Source organism: Perna viridis, chromosome 2 (genome assembly GCF_037379345.1).
Source record: "Perna viridis isolate PV_CMFRI_1.1 ecotype Kerala chromosome 2, ASM3737934v1, whole genome shotgun sequence".
Taxonomy (NCBI): domain Eukaryota; kingdom Metazoa; phylum Mollusca; class Bivalvia; order Mytilida; family Mytilidae; genus Perna; species Perna viridis.
Window position 1 is genome coordinate 15,466,450 of NC_142446.1, and position 25,347 is coordinate 15,491,796.

Here is a 25,347-nt window from a genome sequence, read left to right on the forward strand (position 1 = left end):
CAACCATGACCTACCACTTTATTTATATTTACAAGATCAGTCCAATTTTCTTGCTTTTTAACACATATGCAAAGTAAAATGTAGCATAAAATTGGCATACTAGCTTGTACTGGATTTATAATTAATGAAATGTTTTTTTTTCCATATGTGTCATCAAGTGTGAAAATAAATAATAGAAAGTCCTGTTTTACTCAGACTTGTTCTTTCCCTTTTATTAGCAACATTTGAGTAAAAAAAATCAAACATAAAAGATCATAAGATCAATTACCCTTTCAAAACTGTATAATCAATATTCAGTTTAAACATATTTATTTGCTACAATGTCAGCAATGAGATTGGCCATAATACTTCTAACGGCAGAATCTAATTTACACAGACAGCAGGGGTCACCAGCCATCTAAAAATTAAGCAAAAAGAGTTACTATCTTGAGTTTTGTAATAGAAGAAAAAGATATTGTTCATTCATATTTATAAAATAATAAATTTTGTTTAAAACTGGTTTGCTATATTTCAATAACACAGCAACAGCTGTGTAAAGCACATACTAGCCCACAAAGTCCAATTACTCTTAGAGAAAATTAGGGAAATAAAGCTTCCTTCAATGAAGACAGATATTCTACAAAAAGACTATTTAATTTATCAAATATAACTTATTTAACCATTCTCTAGTTATAATACCCAGATGGAAAGGTGTGTACACAAAAACATGTCCATCTTAAGATAGGCAAATAAATATGGTTACATAAGCAAGATTAAAATTGTACTGTTTTCAAAAGCTAAATGTCTGTTCAATTAGAACTATACAAAATACTACATGTAGCCATATGTCCTCCACTGCAGCAAAAAAAGTTTCAGCCCAGAAGTCCAGTAACTCCTGTGAAAACTGTCAAATCAAAATTGCAATGCAACAAGATCAATATCATATGGAGTCTTAAATCATGCAAATTTGAACGAAATCTGTGAAGTGGCCTTTGAGGAGTTCAAATAGTTCAGAATGCAAAAAAAAGTAAAGATCAAGAACTCCAACCAAATTTGTAGAATAGAAATGACAACAGGATGTAATCTAGTACATATGGTGACTTACAATCCTGCAAAATCTGCAACAGTGTTTGAAGAGTTGTGTCCACTAAGTGTCCTATAGTGTAGTACATACAAATTCAACAAAGTCCCATAACTTCTGTAAATTTTATTAAATCAAAATAGCAGTACAATATCATCAATGACATATGGTGACTTACAATCCTACAAAATTTGAACAAAATGAGTTTAGTGGTTTCCAAGGAGTTGTATTCACACAGTCAAGACACCAGTTTTTCTAAGTTCACATTTGGACTGCTGCAGGGGGGCAAAAATTATGTTCTGAACAAACTGACAAGCTTGTTACATGAAGTATTGGTGATTTATTCTCCTTGATATTGATTTGCTTTAACATTAGCATCATACTGATGTTTCAATCCTGCAATATGCTCAGAAAGGATGCTCACTCAATGATAATCAGATTTATCTCAGAGTAACAAATGAGTTCCATGTATTCTTACAAGATTTTTTTTCTTTTCCTAATGTGAAAGATAAAAGTTTCCACTGTACCTTGGACTATGTCCAAAGCCTTCTGCTAATATATTTATCATAGCAAATAATTATTTCATGAGAGCTAATAACAGAACTATTATTGTTTATTGAATCCATTTAAAAATACAAACCATGTATTTAAAGTTTCTACCATAGGATAGCTGGTATCCATTGGTGTAGTTTTATCCACATAGTTTCTTCAACAAAATTTTAACAACTCTGAAAACCTATATATAATTGTTGATCATCTTTTTTCTTTGGTTTAAGGGCCAATAACATAGGGTTTGTTACCTATGACAATATCTATGTTTGTTTTTCTAGATATTTTCCATTCCCAATCTACTGCAATGAAAAAAGAAATTAACAGACAGATCAGAAATGAAAATACGAAAATTGACAATTCTACATAATATGTTTAGTTGAAAATTCAAATAATATATTGACTGCAGAAATTTTGGGTTGGTATTTTAAGAAATTAAAGACATACATATGTGATAAAATGAATATGAACCTTTCACAGCTAGTTTTATAATACCAATTCATTTTACTTATGAATAATTTCCACATTTTGTTTGATTTAGCATCAAATAGTGAAGCCTTTATACAGGTATATTACACTTTGTATGAAAAATTAATAAAAAAAATAGTGAAATAATTCAAAAATAAAAGAATAGCCAAAATTAATCTGTAGTAATTATCACAGAGGCATTAGATACTAATCATTTTCTTATAGAGTATAACAGGTTGCTTAAGGCCCTTTTACACTAAAATAAAAAACTGAACAAACAAACTGCTAGCCAATTAAAAAAATAGAAAAGTCACCATCAATCCCATGACAGATAAAGAGTTGATGTTTTGGATGAGCTAACACAAATATGCAACAAGTAAAGCACATTCAAAACTATTTTTCCAAAAACAAAAAATGAACACAAAAACAAGTACAGAGCAAGCCCCAAATTTCTGTACACAGTGCGCATAGATTTAACCAAGTGGAACAAACACACACAAAAGGCATAAAAAATCTGATTATATTACAAAATATTTTAGAAATGGAATGCATACAAACAGTTTGCTATTTGGAAAAATGAAGGTAAAAAAAAATTGCAGGATCTTCAGTGCATGTCAAACAAAATCTTTAGAAACAAGTGAATATCTTTTAAATGGGAATATCTTACTGGTTTGCTGTCATATAAATTTGATATTTTTAGGTTTTAAGAGCTTGTCTTAAAACAACTTGATTGCTTGAAAGGACCTCATTGTATATATGTATATTTTTTAGATAGCGTGTGACATTGCAATAAAAGACTTCCATAAAAGACACTTAAATACAATGTACATGTACATCAATGTTTACGTATCTAGACTTTAATTAGCTACATGAAATAAGGTCATGCTTGCCAGGCATTTAAACGAATAGTATATGACAACTCACTTTGTTGCTGGAGTTTTGATATATCTTGATTCTCCAACTTGAACATATGTGGGTAGATATTGCTTAGTGGTAAATTTGAATTTTATGCATTATTTACCTTTATATATTTGAAAAATATCAAATGAAAGATAAGTAATAGGCAATTAATACTTAGGAACCCATTTTGAAAAAAAAGTATCAAATTTTAATTTGAAGTTGTTATAAGAAGTTATATTGGAGTTGGATAGTCCACTTGCGAAGTCTCACCAAAGCGCTAAGAAAGTTTCAATGGTAACACATTTTTTTTTTTTTTTTATCTCTGATAGATAAATAGAATCATGAGACATCTGCAGATAACAATATGTGCTTTTACTTTAAAAATTCCCTAGTTGCTTTCAATTATTCAAATAAAAATTCTAAAATCACAAAAATATGTTGTTACTTGAATCATGATTCCTAAATGGCTTACTCTAGAGGTTAAACCTGAACAGAAAAATCCTTCATCTCCACAAAATGTTTTAAATATCAATATCAAGATAAACAGTAACAACACATATATTTTTAAAATAATTTTTTTCTTACAAAAGAGGACACCAAAGCCAACTGTGTTGAAAGTGTTCTGTAAACGTGCATAACTTCTGATAAAAAGCACCTTCCGAGCCCAACAAATAGCGAACGTTTTTGGGTTGTTTTTATTATAGTGGGCAAAATGATAACAGAACATTTTCTATATGTTTTCCACAATTTGTTGGCATTCATTAAGAATTTTATGATTGAATAAAAATTCTTTAAGTTCAGAAGAAATGATAATGTACTCAAAGAAATAACAAGGAATAATAAACAAACATAAAATGTGCATAAGTTTGATGTTCCCTGAGCGTTTAACAAAATTGCAGTTCGATTCTTCAATTCTTTATAGTGTAAAAGCCCCTAAACTAGGTCATTGCCTGTTAGATAAGAACACTGTAATGTTGGTTCTACCAAGTTGGTACATGAATGTATTTTTATAGAAACCCCTTCCAAGTATTAATCCATGTCATTTTGGTTTACATTGAGACTAGCAAACAATGAATAAGTAGATAAAAACAAAAGATGATGCAAATTGATGTCAAAGGCCATCTGGACTTTGGCCTAAGTGATCATTACTATGGAACTGTATTACTACCAACAATTTGATTTCATGTACAAAATGAAACATTTGCCATTATTTATAAAATCCTTTGTCATGACCCAAACAGATCAACATCATAGAATGAACACACTGTTATCCAGTTCCTCACAATAATTACCAGTAAAGCTGTTTCATTTCCTTGTCATTTGTGATGATCTTGGCCTTTCTCTTGATCTTGATCGAGACCTAAAATAATACTCAACAAAATCCATCTCTTTCTGCATAATTGTAAATGTTAATATTAATCACTTCTTTTGAATAGACCTACAGTTTGTAGTTTTTATGATTTGCTAATTGACTGATGTTTAATATAATCTCAGCCTTTTTCTATCAATAATTATTATTTTAGAAGTATGATGCCATTAAGGACATTCCATATTCTGGTCAACAGCACAAGTTATCATTTAATCAACCACCTGCTTAGTGCAACTTATTATTCTTTTAGCACGTGTAAATGTTAACAAAAGCAAAAATTTCTGTCAAAAATCTCAGCCCCCTCTCTTGATGGGAATGGTTTGAAATTTAGTTTTCAGCTCCACTATAATTATATTATTTGTATGTTGTAATTTTGGATGCTGTTTGAGTAGCTGAACTTGAAGTTTTCAGTACATGTAAAAAACAGTAGATATTATCTAAGCAAAAATCTCAATTGTCCATAATAAGAATACTCTGAAATTTGGTTTTCAGCTTCACTTAAATGAGTTGTACACTGATAGCAACTTTAGATCCTGCCAAATGTAAACTTCCAGTTTAGAGGAGTAAACTGACAACATGTGTACCTTCTTCTCCTTTGTCTTGGTGACTCCGGACTTCTACTACGACTTCTACTGCATTCACTGCTACTTCTATCATCCCTGTGTCGTTTTTCTCTTTCCCTTCGTCTCATTTCTAAAGCCCTTATCCGTAATTCTTCTTCTCTATCCTAAAATAACTGTAAATACTTGAATAAGTTCACAAAAAATAATACCCACTTCACCTGGCCTTTAAACATGTTAAACCTTCAAGTTGGATTATCTCCCATTGCATGTATCCTAAACAATTATCTTCCTTCATGCACATCTAGAAATGATGCCAAATGTTCATATAAATACTCTTCAAATTCTAAGCAATTTAGTTGTTGTGCTTATGTGATGTGAATAGTTCATAACACTTAAGTTTGATTATTTCCCCTGGCTTGTTTTTAAACTATTTGACCCACAGTTCCTTAAAAGTTACTGGCATCACTACCTAAATCAATTCCAGCCTTTCTTCTGTTGCCTTCTTACAATTTCATATTGATTCATTCACTTATGGCTCAAAACCAGAAAAAATTGCCATTTTTTGGTCCTTAATTTTTGAACACTTAAGAGTCATAACCCCAAAATCAATCCAAAACATGCTTTCTTTTAGTATGGAACCAAGTAGTAGGATTTCATATAGATCATAATATGATGAAGGTGAAACCTTTTAATGCTCCCGAAGAAACATTTATTAAAAACAACTTTGATAATTTTTGTCAGCTCTGTTCCCTGATTTGAAATGTTATATTTATAACCTTCAAATATGGTAGTTTTTGTAATGATAAGTCCTAAAGCATTATATTAATTGTCATGGTCTGATATGTCTATTTGCCGAAATGTCCGGCATTCATAAGGAAGTATTGGTTGTCATGGTCCGAAATGTCTTTGGGTCGAATTGTCCGGCACAGGTAAACATTATGGTTCTTATAATTTGTGAAATGTCTTAAAATATTTCTTTTATTCAATTTAGTTTCGCTTCATTCTGTTTCGATTTATATTGTTTAATTATGTTTTTATTACAATTTGATTCATTTTATCCAATTGTTTCATTTCATTTCTTTCTTCCCTTGATTATTTTCGTTGCGTTTTGTTTCGATTTCGTTTCAAAATTTTTATGACCCGAGAATTATGGGCAATATTGATTACATGATTTTCATAAACATCTGGGTGCCATTCCGCAGACTACTGTGACCAACCCTATCTTGGAAAAGCTATGATTTGATTGGTATTTAATTATCGAAACTGGCGAATATTTTTCAAGACTGGTTTGGCTCTCATATATATACAAGTATAAGCAAATGAAGCTGCCATTATGCTGTTTTTAGGCTCCTGAAAATGAAGGTATAAACCGGATATTGATGCTTTTTCTTGCCATCAGTATACAGAACCAAGTTGATAATACAAACATACACGCTCCCTTTTGGAGCATATTATAATTTTTGTTTTTATTATATTTTTATTATTACATACAAAACTCAAATGGTTAAGGATAAAAAATGAAACAATCTGTTGATCATATGTGAAATTTCAGACTTTCAAATGTACAGAAAACATACCAATCTCTCCTGCTGAGATTTAATACTTCTTTCAACTTCAGCCTTTTTGTCTGCTTTGACTGGAAAAAAAAATATCAAGTTCCAAAAATAGTTTTAAATCAATTACTTTTTGCTGTTACAATTATTAAATAGATAGATAGATAGATAGATAGATAGATAGATAGATAGATAGATAGATAGATAGATAGATAGATAGATATTTTTATTTCAAAGTGAATCCTAGCATTACAGTAAATCATACAATATATAATTTCAAATTATAAGTTACAGTAACATTATATACAATCATACAGTATAACAAGCCAGCCTATTGAGGTTTTTGATGTACATTTATCAATAGTAAGGTTTTTCTGATTTAACAAGGATTTAGGACTGGTACTGTAATCATTTTTGAAATACATGTAAGTGATATTCTGATTGTAAAGCATAAGTCTATATTTGCGTATCAAATATGATATATATGTAAGTCTTACAAAATTAATGTTGTATAGAAATATAAATTCTCCATAGAGAGTAGTGGAAAACCAGTAAATGTTACCATGCCTAAATGGCAAATGGGGAAAACTAGGACACCAATAAGACCAAAGACATTCAACTTACAACTTAAACTAACTAGAAAGTACCCATTGAAACAAACATCAGTGTGCAAAATATTCACATATTGCAATAGTGTAATATAGCTTCCTTATATGACATCATTAAGAGCTATATTCTTATAATACACCACTGCAATTAAGATATTGTGATGTTATAAACTATTTCAACCATGTCTTGGTCTCTACTATACAATAAAGTGTTATTGCATGGAAACTTGCAAACACTGTCCCTCACAGAATGTACATTGCACTCATAAACTTGTGCAACATAAGATTCTACTTGGACAACACTATTACGTATTTCAAAAAATACATTACATATTGAGTTATCTCTCCTTGCTTGGTACTAAAACACATGGGAAATGACAAGTACCTGTTAAAATATCATTTATTAAATTCATATATCATGGTTTATTTTGAAAAAAAATTATATGTGTGTATTTATTTTAGTATCTCTTGACAGGCTTTTTGGAGAATATTTGGTATGGAAGGCTGAAAATAGGCTTTTTCCACATGAATATACCTTGAAACATAGACAGGATCCCATGGGCCAATGCAGATTACTTTCTCCGAATTATCAAGCCAGTTAACACTTTATCAAAAACGTATCTAGAACGATCCATTGAGATTCTGAGAATAAAATTGAAAATCTACAAATTCTTATCCCAATCACTGTTTCTTATCTACATATTGATTGTAATACCTCATATGGACTTAGATCTAAGAGATTGTAATACCTTACATGGATTCTGATCCTAGAGATGGTACTACCTTACATGGACTTTGGTCCTGGTGATGGTAATACCTCACATGGACTTTGGTCCTGGTGATGGTAATACCTCACATGGACTTTGGTCTTAGTGATTGTAATACCTCACATGACATTTGGTCCTGGTGAGCTAAAAGTGTGTCATTTTGTACAAGCCAATAATAATTCCTTACAAGATTTGCTGAGAGCAGCTTGCATTCTTTTCTTCAACTTTTCCTGTGGTGTTAACTTTGCAGCCTACAAACAGGAAATTCAATTCATACATTCTACTTCAGAAAAAAAAACATATAGTAAAAAGTTGTAACTATCAAAATCCAGAATGTTTTTTTTATATAAAAGTAATAGAAATAACAGGTCTAACTAAATTGTATATTAAACTTTTTTTGTAAAAAAACAGCAGTTACTCTAAATTTCTGCATATTCAACAAAATTACTACACATAGCAATATGTCTCCTGTCACAGAAAAAAGATGAAACCCCACACGATACAAAATGTGTATTATTGAAATGATGGACAGTATGGATGCCAATACTTCAACAAAACATAAGAGCAGTGTGACCTCAGTCAAAGAGGGCAAACCCACAAGACAAAAGGCCAATCCAAGAGCAATAGTGTTTTACAAGGATGAAGTAAATGTGATGAATAACAATATAATGAACTACAAAATCTGAATCCAATCAAAGGTCTTACTGATGTTGTGTCCACTAACTATATACACATTAATATTAGCTCCGTAACTCCTGTTAAATTTTTCAAATCGAAATGGTGGAACACTAGGATCAGGTACATGTTGTGATTAACAATCCTGTAAAATTTAAACAAAATGTGATAAAGGGTTGCATTCACCAAGTGCCCCTGTAGGGTCAAGCAAATAAAAACATGAACAGGGAGTCTCAAAATTCTCATCAAACTTGTTGAATTAAGATGGCAGTCACATACATTTGGTGAATAACTATTAGAAAATGTGGACAAAATACAAACATAAGCGTTGAAGGAGTTGCATACACATATACAGGCAATTACTAGTTCCCTCCACGCCTTGGACAGGGGCATATAACCACATTCCTGTGACAAGTTCATATTAACTTTACTTTTTCTTTAAAGCAATATGTCTTTCATTCAACTGTCAAAGAAACTTTCTTGCTGTATAACTGGCATTTTGTTGCCTAGTTTTTTGATAAGTGCATGCATTGTATCAAAAGAAAAATTAACTAAAATTAAAAAAGTATCATTAAACTCATACTAACAGAGTAAAGCTAAACACTGTGTCAACATTATGAAGACTATTATGATAAGAATGAAAAGAAACTCAAAAATTAAAGTCAACCTTCTATCATTGTTACAAGATCTTCATTTAACATCAATGTACATTAACAAACACCAGATATCAATATCAGCAAGCATTCATATACTAAGTCTATTCACATGGTATATCTATTAAATTTGTAGTCAAAAGATCATAATTTGGTCAAAATCAGTGAAGCAGAACAAAAATTTAAACTGAACTAGAAAACATCACAAGATTCAACCACATACAAAAAATCCTGCATTGACATAAAAAGTCTTGACACTGTTGAATGATATAATGACTGTAAAATATATGAGAAGGCCAATTTGTGGCAGAGGTATAAAAACTCACAAACTAGCTTTCTACTGATTATCACCATGAACAGTGTAACGGCTTATTTGTGGGTCTTAACAGTAACAATGCAAATTAACAATGATAAGTCAAAATCTTAGTTTAGGTTTATACCTAACTTGCATTAACTGTGATATCAAACATTGTCTAAATTCATGTGACAATCAATGTTCATTTGCATTGACATGAGATGGGTTTTGTATTACAGATTTAATTCTTACTGACTTGAGGCACAGCTGATGAACTTTTATTACCAATACTCTTTGTCTCTGACCTGAAATTTAAAACAAAAACTGACAAATCTATTATCAGAGTAATTTAAGCATCAATCATGGGTATTAAGTTTGAAGCCTTTCAATTAGTATGAAATAAAAAAACATGCACTTTGTATGATACATGAACCCTAAATGTGACATACTATGATCAGCAGTAGGAATTAACAAAATGCTTCTTCGGGCACAGCTTGATACGACCCCAGAAGTCTAACCCTGAACAGGTGGGGCAAGTATGGACACATCATTTAAACCTGATACAGCTTTAAAATTTTATTGTAATAGACATTTGACACAGGATAAGAATTTAACCAGAATCAAAGAGGCCCTTTTGGCCCCTAATTCCTAAATGGTTCCAGTCATAACCTCAAAAATCAATCCCAACCTTCTTTTTGGGGTAAAATTTAAAATAAAGTTATCATCTAAAAGAGCAGAAAATATGCTTGTTTCTGACCCCTTATAGCCCCTAATTCTTAACAGACTCAAGTCATAACCCAAAAAATCAATCTAAGACTTCCTTATGTGATATGACACCACATAGTACAATTTAAAAGACCTATTTACTCTCAGTCAAGTTATTGTCCAATGCTTGCATGTGGGCCCTATTTGGTCCTTCATTTCTAAAAAGTTCAAATCTTCAACCCCGAAAATCAATCCCAGTATGACCACAGAGATATAAAATATTTTTGATATCCATATGCTTTTACTGGAGTTAAAATAGTTAAATTCTTTACAAAAATTGTTTCTGTCCCTTTTCAGTCCCTAATTCCAAACAGATTGGGGCCATGACCCCAAAAAAACTATATCAGCCTTCAATTTGTTTTTTGGAAACTGATGGTAATATTTAATAAAGATTAACCAACTAATATTCAAGTTAACACACAAAAACCAAGTGTCTGCAGACAACAAAAACAAGGATGACACCAATGATAACAGTATCATTCAATTAAATGGAGAAATTACGGATATATAAAAAAGTAAGTCTGATCACAAAAGCTTTTTAATACAATATACCTTTGACCATAGTGTCTATCAAATCTATCATATCGCTCTCTAGAGTCCCTGTATCCTCTGTCTCCAGATGGTCTATGATCACTGTCTGAGCCACTAGATTTAGATGACAAACTAGCCCGACGATAACGTTTAATGGGTGGGGCATTCTTTTGTGGAGAAATAGACCTGAAATTGAAATAACCTTGTGGTTAAATATCTAAATTAATATGACTGACACTATCATATTACACCTAACAATATTAGTATGAGTGATATTTTTGTATTTGGTACCAATCATACTGAGATACACAATAAGAGAATTTTCAGAGTATTTTGAAAGCGAAAATCATCTGTATGTAGAAAAATAAATATACAAACACATATTTAAAAAAAGAAACCAAATGTGCCATATTTTAGTGATATACCCTTGGGCATCATGAAATTTAACTACACGTATACAGGGAATCAGAAAGTCCTATGCAAAAAAAGATCTAGTTGAGTTTGACATATGAAAAAGAGGGAAGTAGAAATTTGTCTACATCAAACTAATGAAGCATAATGGCAAAATCTAGATTCGAAAAATAGGACATTAATGGAACATTAAGTGATACCTGGCCACATAAGTGTGAAAAAAAGGGATGGCAAAATGTTAAAAACTCAAAAACTACATTTTGGTTTGTGCTGAAAATTGAACATAACCAGTATTTCATAGTACTTAACAACTGTGCCAATTAGAAAAAAAATTATTGACCTATTTTCAAGTAATCATCTGGAAACTGTCAGGGGACGACAGATGGACGTGCCACTTTTCGGAGGGTATCAATTAATATCTCATCACTTCTTCTGATAATATATAAAATGTGTTTACCTGGACTTCGATGAAATTGAAGATGATCTTGATGTAGATGAGAATGACCTACTATGGGACCTTGACTTTGATCTGGAAACGGATCTAGACCTTGAAGATCTTGACCTTGAGCTAGACCGAAATGAACGTGAACTATCACTTGAAGAACTTCTGGACTTTCTTTTCTTTCTAAATGATGTTTTCAGCCTATCTCTTTCCCTCCTCTTATTTGAAGGTGACACTGATCTGGATCGCTTTCTTCTCTTATTTTTTTTCCTTTGCTTTTTTGTCCTACAACAAAAGTTTCTGTTTTAGAAATTTCCCTATTTCTTTTTTTCTAATTTCATAATAGTGTTAAATTTCAGTTTGTAATAACATTTTTGTAAGGATTTAAGAAAAAATCTTAAGCATTAATCAGTTTCAAATATTACACCTTTTCAGACACATTTTATCAATTCAACAAAAAAAAGACTTAATAACATACATAAAACAGAACTGTATAAACTACATATTAATACATAATCACTTTGGATTGTTTTGTAGTAATTGTTTGAATGTTGTTGTTGTTAGATGATTTAAACCTGAGGGGAAAACCTCCATCAAAAGTTAATTTACTTGTAAAATAATATAAATGTCTTTTCCTCTCACAGCCAAGCATGTATCAGTCTTGATTGAAATTCTTCTTGATCCATATAGTATATAAAATCTGGGTTTTGATTAACAGGTTAACTTCCACATTTTGACTATGGTTTCCACAATATCCAATGAACCCCTTACTATAAATACCGACCATTTATCTGGCTTATCAGTGCTAGGCAATGAAGGGCCCTGTACCACTGGTCTGTCTTCATCACTCTCTCCACCAAAACTTGTAATAAATAACACACTATCTTTTCTCTCTGGTGATCTTGACCTAGACTTGGATGATGATGAAGACCTAAAATAAATCATCATAAATAACTGTCTCATCTATTTACAAGTTATTCTTAAATCAGCAACTTTTTTCCATTTTCAGATTCTTATGCCAATGAAGTGATACTAAAAGATAATGATAATTTACAACATGACCTAATAATGGCTGTTCAGTTTTGACAGAAAATATCAACAGCATCACCTTTGACCTTTTTTAGGCTGGCTTGTCATATTGGTCATACTTCTTGTCTCAACTTCAAAACTGTTGTCATCTGTATCAAACACATTCTCTAATAAAATTTTATAAACTCACCATATTTTTTTTTAATTTACTGAGATTAAAAGAACACATAGAAGACAGTGGCAGATTAAGAAATGTTCAATTACTTCACCAACCTTTTAAAAACACCAAATATATAATATATGTCAAAAGTTTGTCTGATGCACATCAAAAAGAAACTACAAATTAAATGTAACACAGAATATGCCTTTCACTTGGATTATAAATATGTAAATACTTGAAAAATACAGTATCTTCCTCCCCTTAAAAGCACCTGATAATAGTCATTATCCTTCATGCACAGACCACCAGAAATGACACCAGACACCAATACATCCCCATACCCTTTTTTGCAGTGAGTAGATGGGAAATAAATTTGGGAAGAATCTATGAATAATAAAGAGACATAAAAGATAGACAAAACGCTACTCAAGATGTATGTCTACAACAAGAGGCTCCCAGGAGCCTGAATCACTCATCTGGTTCAATATTTGCCTTTCAAGGGCAATAATTCTAACCAGGAGCTGTCAGACAATTTTTACTCAATAGAAGGCTTAGGTAGGATATATCATAAGGATCATTCCATCCATTGCAAGTTTCTTTTTATCTATTATATTTTCAAGATACTGCATTACTGGCTGAAAACTGCTAAAAACATCATTTTTCATCTTTCATGGAAATAACACTAACAAGGTGTCTTCCGACATCTTTGATTCAACACAGACTTTTGTAGGCCTTATCATAAAGATCAATCAGCGATCGAAAGAATTTGGCTAAACCTAATGGTTTTGGAGAAATTTGAAAAAAACTTCTGTCTTGCCCCTATGTTATATTTTAAGTAATGGCAGTCATGTTTTTCTTTGGAGCACATCAGTTCTATCCAGAATATCAAGCTTGGTTCTAATTGGTCAAGTAATGGAAACGTTAAAAGTGGTTAGTAAGACCTAAAAAGAAAATTTGACCCTAGATAGATCTCATCATGCTGAACACTTTAATTGAAGCAGAATTTGTCTAAACCTAATGGTTTTGGAGACATATGTGAAAAACTTCAGTCTGACCCCTATGTTCTATTTTTAGCAATGGCAGCCATGTTTTTCCACCAATCATAAATCACTAAATAAGTGCTATGCAGAATACCCAAAGGAACATTTTTACATTTTTAACTAATTCAGTTCTAATTGGTGCTGTAGTTTCAGAGGAGATGAATTTAGGAAAATTGTTAACAACAACAATAACAATGATAACAAAGGATGACAATGACGGACACCATGTGATGGCAATAACTCACATGGCTACTGGCTAGGTGAGATAAAAAGGAACATTATTAAACTGTTTTAATAAATTTTACTTACCTTTCATAAGGTTCATATTTTGGACTATCTCTTGCAGCATAGCTGAAAATTTTTACAGGAAACCAGTTTGATTTTTATTTTTTACACATATTTTATAAATACTCACTCACTACTTCAAGCAGTTATAATAACATTGTATTTAAGCATCTAATCCCTGCTTTGAAAGATTTATGACAATAATCAGGATGTAAAATTTGCCTGAAAAGTTATATTCCAGTCTGTACTTTTTTTAGGAGAAAAATTTATTCAGAGGTCCAACAGCAGACATGACAGTGACATCAGATAACTACAGTGGGTGTTTAAGGATAGTAATAGGTTACATAAACTTGTCTAGATGAGCTAAACAGCTAATCTAGAAATTCAAGAAACTACAATGTTCAACTGAAAACCCTAATATCTTTCTTTCGACTAAAACAAAGAATTCCCAGCTAGGAAAAGACCATACATATTAAGTGCTTTAATAAAAATAAAAAAAAAACAGGGTATTGTTTTCTGTTTTAGTTTTTATCATTTTGAAACTATTTTAATGGCAAACTTTTGATGTCAAATTTTTACATTTCACCATTAAAATAGAAAATTGTTAATAAAGTTCATAAAACAAGCTTTAAAGGAAAAAAATGCCCTTAGTTTTAAGAATACTTCACACAAAATGATATCAATAAATAATATCATCACTGTTTAATACAAAATGTCTACCATAATTATTGAATAAAATGCTTCCTATGGCACAGCTTGATATGATTACAGATGTCAACCTAGACTAGTTTTGGGGTATGGCTTGATACAGCTTTGAATTGACAGTAGCATAAACATCAGTATAAGAATGGCATATAATAGAAAGTATAAGAAAATACCTAGGAGGACTCAATTTTCTCCCAGCTAAACGCTTCTCCTTGTATGCTCTCCTCTCTCTTCTAGACTTCCTACCCTGAAGTTAAGTCATCCTTATGATAAAGGCAAATTGAAAAAAAAAAACTCAATATGGATTCCCTAAATAATTAAAGGAGCAGTATTGTGCATAAATGTGTCCAGTGAATATGTCATCAATGAGAATAATTGTAACATTAAAAAGATAGCTAAATTATGTCTGTTTTCTTCCTTCATACCTTTTCAAAATAACATGGAGCCCATACCTCATCACTGTCGAATTTTATCAATTATTCAAGGCCTTAACAAAAATATCGATACAGTGAAACTTCTCCAAACCGGCCTCCATTGGGACAAGAAAAAATGGCCAGTTTATAGGGGTGGTTGGTTTTGTGAAAAATAGCAATGCATTCTAAAAGCTGTTCCATTAATGTGTTCTATAACCCTATACCTTGTCAGATTGTTGGTTGAAACATGTTTAATGCCGATTCAAAACTTTTGGCCTTTTATTACATTTCAAAGCTTGCATCATTTGTAAATGATTAGATTTTACAAACAGTACTGCCAACAAAATAATGTTTACGGTTTTGAAAAGAATGTGTATTAAAGATCAAAGGGCTATTGATGGTAATTAATTATTTGCATTGTTTTCGTAAATTACCCATCAACAAAGTCTAATAATTTCACCCCTATGTTCTTTTGGCTTGGGTACAGGTCACATTAATTGACAGTTAAAAGATCGTAAAGATCATACTATTAAATGACCCCAGTTGTCTGACGTTTGTACACAACAATTAACACCAACCAGTGACAAAATGTAATGACTGGATTAAATTTGTTGTTTAAACTACTGTCCCCTTCAATTATCATCTGTCCAATGATGAAATGCAAACCGGTCTGTGAATGAGTTATTAATTACGTAATATTACGTAGTCATTTACAGTTTTGTTGATACATTTAATAAAGTGAACAATAACCGGGTGGCCGGAATGGTGATGTTGTTTTTATTTGAAATATGTAACTAAAACTGTGAAAAACCGGCCTATGTACAGTTTTAGGGGGTGGCCGGTCTATCGAAGACAAAACACACAGATTTAAGGTATATTAGCCGGGACTTTTGAAAACGGCCGGTTTGAAGGGAAGACCAGTTTTCTGAGGGTCCGGTTTGGAGAAGTTTCACCGTATTCTACATTGTCATCACCACCTGATTATTTCATTTTGAAACTGATCAAAAAACAAAGAGGGAGTAAAGTTTTGAAATATGTGTCATCAGTGTTAACTGTACAAAAAAATTTTGGTGTGATTTTTTTTAAATGCATGAAAAACTGTTGTTGAAGTCAATATTTAGATAAATAATTGAAAAGTATTTTACACATATTTTACAAACTTTGTTTTATTTCCTTATTTCACAAATATGAAACCAGTCCAAAAACAAATTTTTTATACCATTAAAAAACTCAGAGTATTTATCCATTCACTGTAATTGTACCGGTAGTTATATTAACATTTGAATTTTCATATAAACATAATTATACTCAGATAAAACCAATTTCAGCTAAAGAAATTAATTTCCTAGATGTGTATTAGATTTTCCAAAAAAGAGACACTTTCATTAATTTGAATTTTACAACCAATTTTACTTGATTAAATTAAATTACTGCTCTTCACTTCCTGTTTTACAAATCAAAAATTAAATTTTGTTTTTGTCTGCAAAAACATATGTCTCCCATGTCCAGTAAAATGTTCTGAGCATTTTTGGTTCAATAGTTTTAGCATAGTTGCTCTGACAAGGTATTTTATGAGGATTTTTGGCCAATTTCTAAATTCAAAGGGGCATAACTACTACAAGAGTTAAAGGATAAAAATTTCCTGTTAATACACACAGTTACATATGATGTTCTTGCTACATACCACGTTCTGTAAAATTTGGTTCAATAGTTTCCGAGGAGTCGTGCTGACAAGGTAATTTATGAGGATTTTTTGGCAAATTTCTAAGTTCAAAGGCGCATAAGTCCTACAAAAATTTCCTAGTAATATGCACAACTATGTTTTTGCTACATACCAAGTTTTGTAAAATTTGGTTCAGTAGTTTGAGAGGAGTGGCGCTAAAAAACTTTGTGATGGACACACCGACATGCCAAAAACAATATGTCTCCCCACCAAAGTAGGGGGAGACATAAATATTGATAAAAGGAAGAAAATTTTGATTGATAAATATAATCAATACTTCTTGACACATTCAGCATAAACTAAATATCCTAAATACGAATTAATTACTTAACATCTTCTGGTACATTAATATGAACAAGTTTGTATTATTATGTCCCTGCATCTTTCAAGGCCAAAAAGAAGTCCCTCAAATCTTTATTTAATTTAAATTTATATGCAGCTAAACTTTCATTTAGCCTAAAACAAAATGACTGATCTTCAAAGAGGAATTGAATAATTTAAAAGAAATACCTTTATCAAATACATTTTGAGTAGTTTACAGAAATAGTAGGGAAGTCCTCATGAAGAATCTGTGACATGAGGTATTTTGATCTTGAAGGATCAAAAACCCAAAAACTAACTGAGTTGATGAGTTATTTTGCTAGGTATACCCCTACTCTTACAGGAAGTTGATATTGAAAAACATACAAAATGGTTTTCATTGTATGCTTCATCTATATAAAGCCACATACCAAATTTGAAATCAATTCATCGATTGGGGCTGAGATGATTGTGACAAAACTCGATGGAAAGACAAAAGAAAAGGTGATTCCAATATACCACCCCCTCGTTTGGTGAGGGGTTTAAAATTTTGTCCATTTCCATGAAGAGTTTGATTTGTAATTGATCTTACTATACATAACAAACATTATAGGTACAACTACTTCATGTTCAGACAGTTGCATACATTTATACCATGATGCAACCCATGAAGTAATCTGCAAAATGAGACTGATTCCCAATTACCTATAAAACATTTAACAATTGAAAAAAAATTGTCTTATTACTAAATTGGAATACATTCATTTATACCATCAAGTCATAGGTGATGAAAAATGGATAAGGCAAAAATATCCAAATAACAAAACTACATTCACTGGCATAAGTACATACAGCAAATTGAGCTTTTTCCTCTTCTAAAATTCTTGCCAATTTAACTTGTTCTGCTTCCTCTTTATCTTTCTGTAGCATGCTGTAGGAAAAAAGGTAAACCTGAATGTACAATAAGAATATAGAATAACAAATCTGTGAGCTAGTGATATCCAACTTTCAATCATGATATCAGGAACATAAACAAAGTCCTTGTTAAACATGGTTGATGACAATTTTTTCTGAAAATGGATCCCACTACATAGCAAACTTACAGAAAGAACATGTCAAAATTTCAAGCCCCTGTGATGAATAGCTACTGAGCAAAAGGGTGAGTAAAATTTCAACATTCAAAAACATAGAAAAAAATAAATTAAGTCCTCGGTAAACAGGGAGTTATTGTCGAATTATTCTACAAATGAATCCCTTCATCCATATGGCATACCTACAGCAAGAACATTTAAAATTTGAAGCTGCAGTGATGAGTAGTTGCTCATAAAAAAATGAAAATTTCAACTTTCAAAATATGTCAAAAATAAACAAAGTCCTCAGTAAACAGGAAGTTGTCGTCAAATTTTTCCCAAAATGTATCTTGCCATATGGCATGATTAAAAGAAGAGCATGTTAAAATTTCATGCTGCTATGATGAGTGATTGCTGAGAAAAATGTGATGAAGAATTTCAACTTTAAAATATGTCAAAATTAAATAAAATTAAGTCTTTGATAAACAGGAAGTTGTTGTCGAATTTATGTGAAAATGAATTCTACCATAAAAAAAGTGTTACTGAACTGCAGACATACAGAAAAACGTACAAGGGTTAAAGAGTATATTCTTCCATCCATTGAAGCAGGGGTATAATAAACTGGAAATACAGTGGGCTAACTCATAAAAATACCTCTCTCGACAAGCATCCTGCAATTATCACCTTCCATATGCACACCTACATGATACCTAATCTCCCTATAAAATATCATCAATAAAATGCTTCGCAGAGTGTGAAAAAATATGAAAAATCAACAATATAAAAGTCAGGAGGTGTCATGACTCATAAAATAATTGAAGCACAACTGAAAGGGCAACACTGATTTCTAACATGATCAAGATAACCATTGGTATATATATTCTTTAAATTCAATTAAAGGGAAAAAGTCACCAAACAGGAATGCTTTTAAATCTAAAGACATTCCAACCTAATTATTTACAACTGAATCTGAGTAAATATTTCTTAATTACAATACTACTGAGCAAATATTACTGGTAATGAATCACAATACTACTACGTAAATATCACTGGTACTGAATCACAATACTACCGAGTAAATATTACTGGTAATGAATCACAATACTACTGAGTAAATATTATTGACCAGTACTGAATCACTATACTACTGAGCAAATATAACTGAATCACAATACAATTTAATTTGGTTAGAATGTTATCCAAATACCTGACAAAATCTTCCTCTTTCATGCCATACTGCTGAGCACACTCATTTAGTAATCTTTTTTGTTCATTGTTCAGAGTGTCAACATCCAATGTTATATCTACAATGTCAAGACAACCTTTGTTACTAACATATCAACCTTGATGCTTGTTTAAGGTGGTTTTTAATTCACCCATTTGTCTAATCAATTATATGGCTTTTTTTAAATTTTATAACAGCAATCTAAATGCATTAATTTCTAACAGAGGGTCAACAATATCCAGAACTCCATGCTGGCCTAGCTCTTATCTCAAATTCAGAGAAAAACTGTTTTTTCTCATAAGGATTAAGTGAAATATAAAATTAGCAATTATTGCCTATGGACTTATGGTAAATTTTTAGAAGTATTCATGTTGTATATACATGTAATTACTCTAATGTGAATAGACTGTAGAATTTCAATGCTGCCAACAGTCATATGAAGGTTCAAAAACATTTTGCCAATGTACATGTAGTTGAATATGTTAAACAAAAGAAATACTCCCTATCATGGTATGTAAGAAAAAATAACTCGCCCTACACAAAAAAAATGGACCCCAATTTTAGATGTCCTTATAATATGACTTATTTATTATTCAACATGACTCCATCATATTAAAACAATTCTGAATTCATCATCCTTACTGATTTCCCTATACAGTAAATACAAATACCAATACTAATTCTAAAACAAGAGGCTCCCAGGAGCCTGAATCGCCCATCTAGTTGAATTTTGCATTTCAACGGCAATAAATTAGACAAGAGTTGTCCAATAATTTTGACTCAAAAAGTCTTTGGTAGAGCTTATCATAAGGATCATTTCAACAATTGAAAGTTTCTTCTAATCTATCATAGTTTTCAAGATATTGACTGAAAACTGTTGAAAAAAAGGTCATTTTTCCCCTTTCAAGGGCAATAACTCCTACAAGGAGTTATCTGACAACTTTTATCCCTGAAGACTTTTGTAGTCCTAATAATAAGGATCATTTCAGCTATTGAAAGAATTTGCCTAAACCTATCGGTTTTGGAGATATATGCAAAAAACTACTGTCTGACCGCTATGTTCTATTTTTAGTAATGGTGGCCATGTTTTTCGACGAATCAAAAATCCCCACATCAGTTCTATGCAGGATACCTCAAGGAACATTTACACAAAGTTTGGTTCTAATCACTCAAGTAATTTCAAAGGAGAAGAGTTCTCCATATAATTGTTAACGACGACAACAGACAACGACGACGACGACAGACGCCAAGTGATTGCAATAGCTCACATGGCCTTTGGCCAGGTGAGATAAAAAACAGATGACTAATTAAATGGGAGACCCCGCTAACTCAAATTTATTGGAAGTCTGTATTGTGTACTTTGCAAGATGGGATGCTTAACAAGTAGAGTCACAGGAAAAAATTGTCCCATCCCAATTCTTTATTTATACAAAAAGAACCATACTTTTGCATTTTCTATTCCAAAAAAATGATTTCCCATATGACATCTTGAAAAAAGAAGCTCCATCCCCTACTTAATGATAAATATCTGAAAATCAACTGAATTAGAATGCCCCAATAGCATTTATAGTCTTATTCAATGGTAAATTCAAAAATGTTGCTGAACATCTCATTTGTATATGGATATTCAGAATCAAAAACCAACCTAAATCAGCATCTTCAACATCTATACTACTATTATAATCATCTGTACCACTATTTCACTCATCTGTATCACTATTACACTCATCTGAACCACTATTACACTCATCTGAACCACTTTTACACTCATCTGAACCACTATCACTTTTACAATCATCAGAATCAAAAACCTATCTAAATCAGCATCTTCAACATCTATAGGCTAAAAACCACTAATTCCACTTCCCATAGGCTTCTATGCTAATTTCACAATATTCAATGGCTTCTCTGGACTTTACCTTAACTTTAACCTGCAGAGGACTATATATCAGCATGATTCTACATATGTCAGCTCACAATCCTCAGAATGGCATGTGGGGTTAGCAGACTTGCAGTGCAGTACTGGTCACCGGAAGTGAAGGGTCTATAAATAGCATGGGAAATCCCAGTGTTTTCACAAGATAGCGGTATATTTAAAAATCATTATGGAGATTAGGCTTCACATCACAAGAAGCAAAATGCACCTATAAAATGTACAGAAATGTTTTTCCTTTCAGAAACTGTTTAAATTTTTTAAATAAGATGAGAACTTTTTTCACGGCACTATGAGGAACAGGGGGTAATTTCTGTGTAGGACTATTTTTGCGTACGTTCCAAATGCTCATTGGTTGAATTGGTGGTCTGTAACCTAAAGAGTCACTTTTTGTCTTAGAAAAAATAAATAACTATACAGGTATCTTCCTACACACATACTGAATGCATTTGCAAAGTTTCAGTGAAATGTGACAAGCACTTTTTTAAATATTTGATTTTTAAATATAGGGTAACCAAGTTGCGCGAGCAAAAAAGTGACAATATTCTACCATACTTAAATGCATTAAATATTTGCAAAGAACTTTTTCTGACTTTTCAAATAAAAAAAATCAATCACAACTTGATTTTTAACAATATTAATAAAGAGATAGATTTAAAAGTAATCTTTTTCTGAGAAATTGGTCTATTTTTAAAAATTTATTTCTGGCATGCCTCCCCCTTTTTCTTGATCACATGTCAAAAATCCTAAATCTTTAAATTTTCACAAAGGTGATATATTTGGCTTTAAATTTGTAAATACAGTGTTTTCACATTAAAACATGACCAGTAAAGGGCACCTAAAGCAAAAAAAGTACTCAATAATGGATTTTCCATGTTGCCATAGGGGAATGCTTATATGGCCTTAACCGCAGTAATGAAAGTGAGTTTTTCCTCATTTCTAACCTAATTTTTGCTCAAATCTACACAAAACTTGATTTCAAGTGCTTATTACCACCATATTTAGGTAAATATAGCCCTCAAAGTTTAATATTTGATATTTTTACTAAATTTTCTACACTTTTTACAAGATAGGACATAAAAATCAGCCAAAAAGACCAATTTTCCATAATTTGGACCTATAACTTAAAAAAATACATATTTTGAAGGATTTTTGTAGTGTTTTCCTCTCATGGCAAAGTTAACAAGATCTTCCAGTAGTTTAAAGCTATTTCAAGAAACTTTTCATTTTGCCATGGCTTCAGCTTAAGGCTAAAAACCACTAATTCCACTTCCCATAGGCTTCTATGCTAATTTCACAATATTCAATGGCTTCTCTGGACTTTACCTTAACTTTAACCTGCAGAGGACTATATATCAGCATGATTCTACATATGTCAGCTCACAATCCTCAGAATGGCATGTGGGGTTAGCAGACTTGCAGTGCAGTACTGGTCACCGGAAGTGAAGGGTCTATAAATAGCATGGGAAATCCCAGTGTTTTCACAAGATAGCGGTATATTTAAAAATCATTATGGAGATTAGGCTTCACATCACAAGAAGCAAAATGCACCTATAAAATGTACAGAAATGTTTTTCCTTTCAGAAACTGTTTAAATTTTTTAAATAAGATGAGAACTTTTTTCACAGCACTATGAGGAACAGGGGTAATTTCTGCGTAGGACTATTTTTGCGTACGTTCCAAATGCTCATTGGTTGAATTGGTGGTCTGTAACCTATACTACTATTACAATCATCCGTACCACTATTTCACTCATCTGTATCACTATTACACTCATCTGAACCACTATCGCTTTTACAATCATCAGAATCAAAAACCTACCTAAATCAGCATCTTCTACATCTGTACCACTATCACTATCATCACTTTCATCTTCATCTTTTAGTACAGGAGTACTGTCCTCATAAACAAAACCTATGGCAGCTTTTTTTCCTTCCAACCTATAAAAGCCAAGTTTCATTTATCAGTTAGGACCAACAACTGTTTGAGGAAGCAATATAAAGTCACTATGGGGTAAATCTTCAATTATATATCTTGTAGGCAAGGAAAGACAGAATTACAATCCACATAACCTGGTAAAGAAACCTTGAGGTTAGATGTTTTCACATCACATTCTTTTTAAAACAGACACCAGAAACACTGAAGAGATCTGATCAGGTACATTTTTAAAGCATTTAATAAAGCATGTTTGTCATTTACTTTTAAATAAGCCTAATAGCTGACACAGGCAATTTCCAAACACTGTCCAAAAGTCAATTATTAGAGTGAACAATGATTTTGATAGATGATCAATTAATGAAAATCTGAATCCATTAATCACCATCTAGAAAGTACAGCCATTCAACCACCAGAATACCACTTATTATGTCTACAAGGTGTAAAGTAACAATATAATAGAATAACAAATGTTTCAAACCATTGGAAAAGGCACCTGAAGAAAATTGGCAAAAGTATGACAATCAATACCAATACTATTTATCTCCATTACATATAGGTCAGTATATAAATATCTGCAATATATGTATAAACACTAGGCAAGTGAAAAGGCTACAGTATGGGTAACATATTATCTTAGGTATGTACTTATTGTAGCAAATACTGTTGAAAAATTGCTAAGTTCAACTGATAAAATTGCATATTAAATATATGTCAAATTGTCTATAATAAGTGTTCCATATCTTCAATATGTATATGTACACTTTGAATTATATTGGTTGTATAATTTTAGTATTATCAATTTTAAATTTCAAGTTGCATGTAATCCTCTCTCAACTAAGATAGGCACAGGACTACCGGACCTCTGTTTGTGCCTAACTTGAAATTTAAAAGATGCATTCACAAAATATTTTGTGGACTATCTTATTAATAAATCAAGTAGTCCTGTAGGCTACCTTGCAAGAAAAGTCAAACCCTGGCTAAGTGAAAAATAACTAGTGTTAAATCCAGAAAAGTTATCTGGACAAATCCTACACAGACTAATGGAGCAAGGAAAGACAAATGAAGAATTAAAATGTCCCTCATCTTTAAGTTCATCAGTTCATTATATCAGATTTTTATAAATCAAAATAAATATTGGAAATCAATAAGTTATAACACAGCAACAAAAACTGAAGTGCACATATCGCCACATGTCCCCTGCTGCTAGTGACATTTGAAGTTGCCAACATTTCATATCCCTAAAAAATTGGTGGGATTAAAATGGCAGTACAATATATATGCACATCTACAATACATTATAACAAAAAGCGAAGAAAACACCTGTGAGGTTTCAGAAAATAAGCATCCACGAGGAGTTGCAGATAGTTGGTCCTGTCCTGGCGTAGTATTAGGGGACAAAATCAATATAGTCTTTGAACTCACATGTTTGTATATCGAGTAATATTTCCTTGTCCTCATTATTACAAAACATCTTACTTTTTCTTTTCTTCATCCTTAGTCTTGTCAACATTACCAAACTGTTCATCAATATAAATCTGGTGTAATGCTTGCTCTTCAGTCACTGTTAATGGTAATAGTTAACAGTGTAAATCATTTCAAATAATATTAATAATAAAAATGCTGGATACCTAAACTTCATAGCATCCAATTCAAGGATGTACTTTCTTAAAATCATTTCTTATCTTTCTACTTAAACATTAAGAAGAATGGCATCACATACCAATAAATAAAACATGGTTTATTAGATAAAGGTCAGATAAGCCAAGATTTATTTGTTCCTAAACTTACATCCAGCACATTCATTTTCTACAATAATTCTGTAGCTCTCATAGTTACACCATCGTTCCTCTTCCTCTTCACGTTTACTCAGTCTATTAAAAATAAAACATTAACAACAACATGGAGTCAAACCACAGT

General features: G+C 31.7%; 1 protein-coding gene across 8 annotated transcripts in view; it reads right to left on the bottom strand.

The window, feature by feature from the left end:
* Nucleotides 1–292: 292 nt before the first annotated feature.
* Nucleotides 293–25,347, bottom strand: part of LOC148623796 (CLK4-associating serine/arginine rich protein-like) — a 32,526-nt gene continuing 7,471 nt past the window's right edge. For 2 of the 8 annotated variants that reach the window (XM_088565902.1, XM_088565903.1), the window contains exons 5-19: nucleotides 25,219–25,301; nucleotides 24,907–24,991; nucleotides 23,314–23,432; nucleotides 19,542–19,638; nucleotides 18,117–18,195; nucleotides 15,002–15,075; nucleotides 14,148–14,189; nucleotides 12,394–12,540; nucleotides 11,625–11,894; nucleotides 10,778–10,942; nucleotides 9,717–9,765; nucleotides 8,025–8,088; nucleotides 6,487–6,545; nucleotides 4,931–5,073; nucleotides 3,280–4,337 (exon numbers count right to left, since the gene is read on the bottom strand). In XM_088565902.1, coding sequence (XP_088422028.1) covers nucleotides 4,283–4,337; nucleotides 4,931–5,073; nucleotides 6,487–6,545; nucleotides 8,025–8,088; nucleotides 9,717–9,765; nucleotides 10,778–10,942; nucleotides 11,625–11,894; nucleotides 12,394–12,540; nucleotides 14,148–14,189; nucleotides 15,002–15,075; nucleotides 18,117–18,195; nucleotides 19,542–19,638; nucleotides 23,314–23,432; nucleotides 24,907–24,991; nucleotides 25,219–25,301 — 1,531 coding nt within the window. In that variant the 3' untranslated portion in view covers nucleotides 3,280–4,282. Of the gene's footprint in view, nucleotides 398–1,655; nucleotides 4,338–4,930; nucleotides 5,083–6,486; nucleotides 6,546–8,024; nucleotides 8,089–9,712; nucleotides 9,766–10,777; nucleotides 10,943–11,624; nucleotides 11,895–12,393; nucleotides 12,541–14,147; nucleotides 14,190–15,001; nucleotides 15,076–18,116; nucleotides 18,196–19,541; nucleotides 19,639–23,313; nucleotides 23,433–24,906; nucleotides 24,992–25,218; nucleotides 25,302–25,347 lie in introns of those variants that run through there. The other 6 variants (XR_015919506.1, XM_088565905.1, XM_088565904.1 and 3 more) reach the window with 6 other exon arrangements.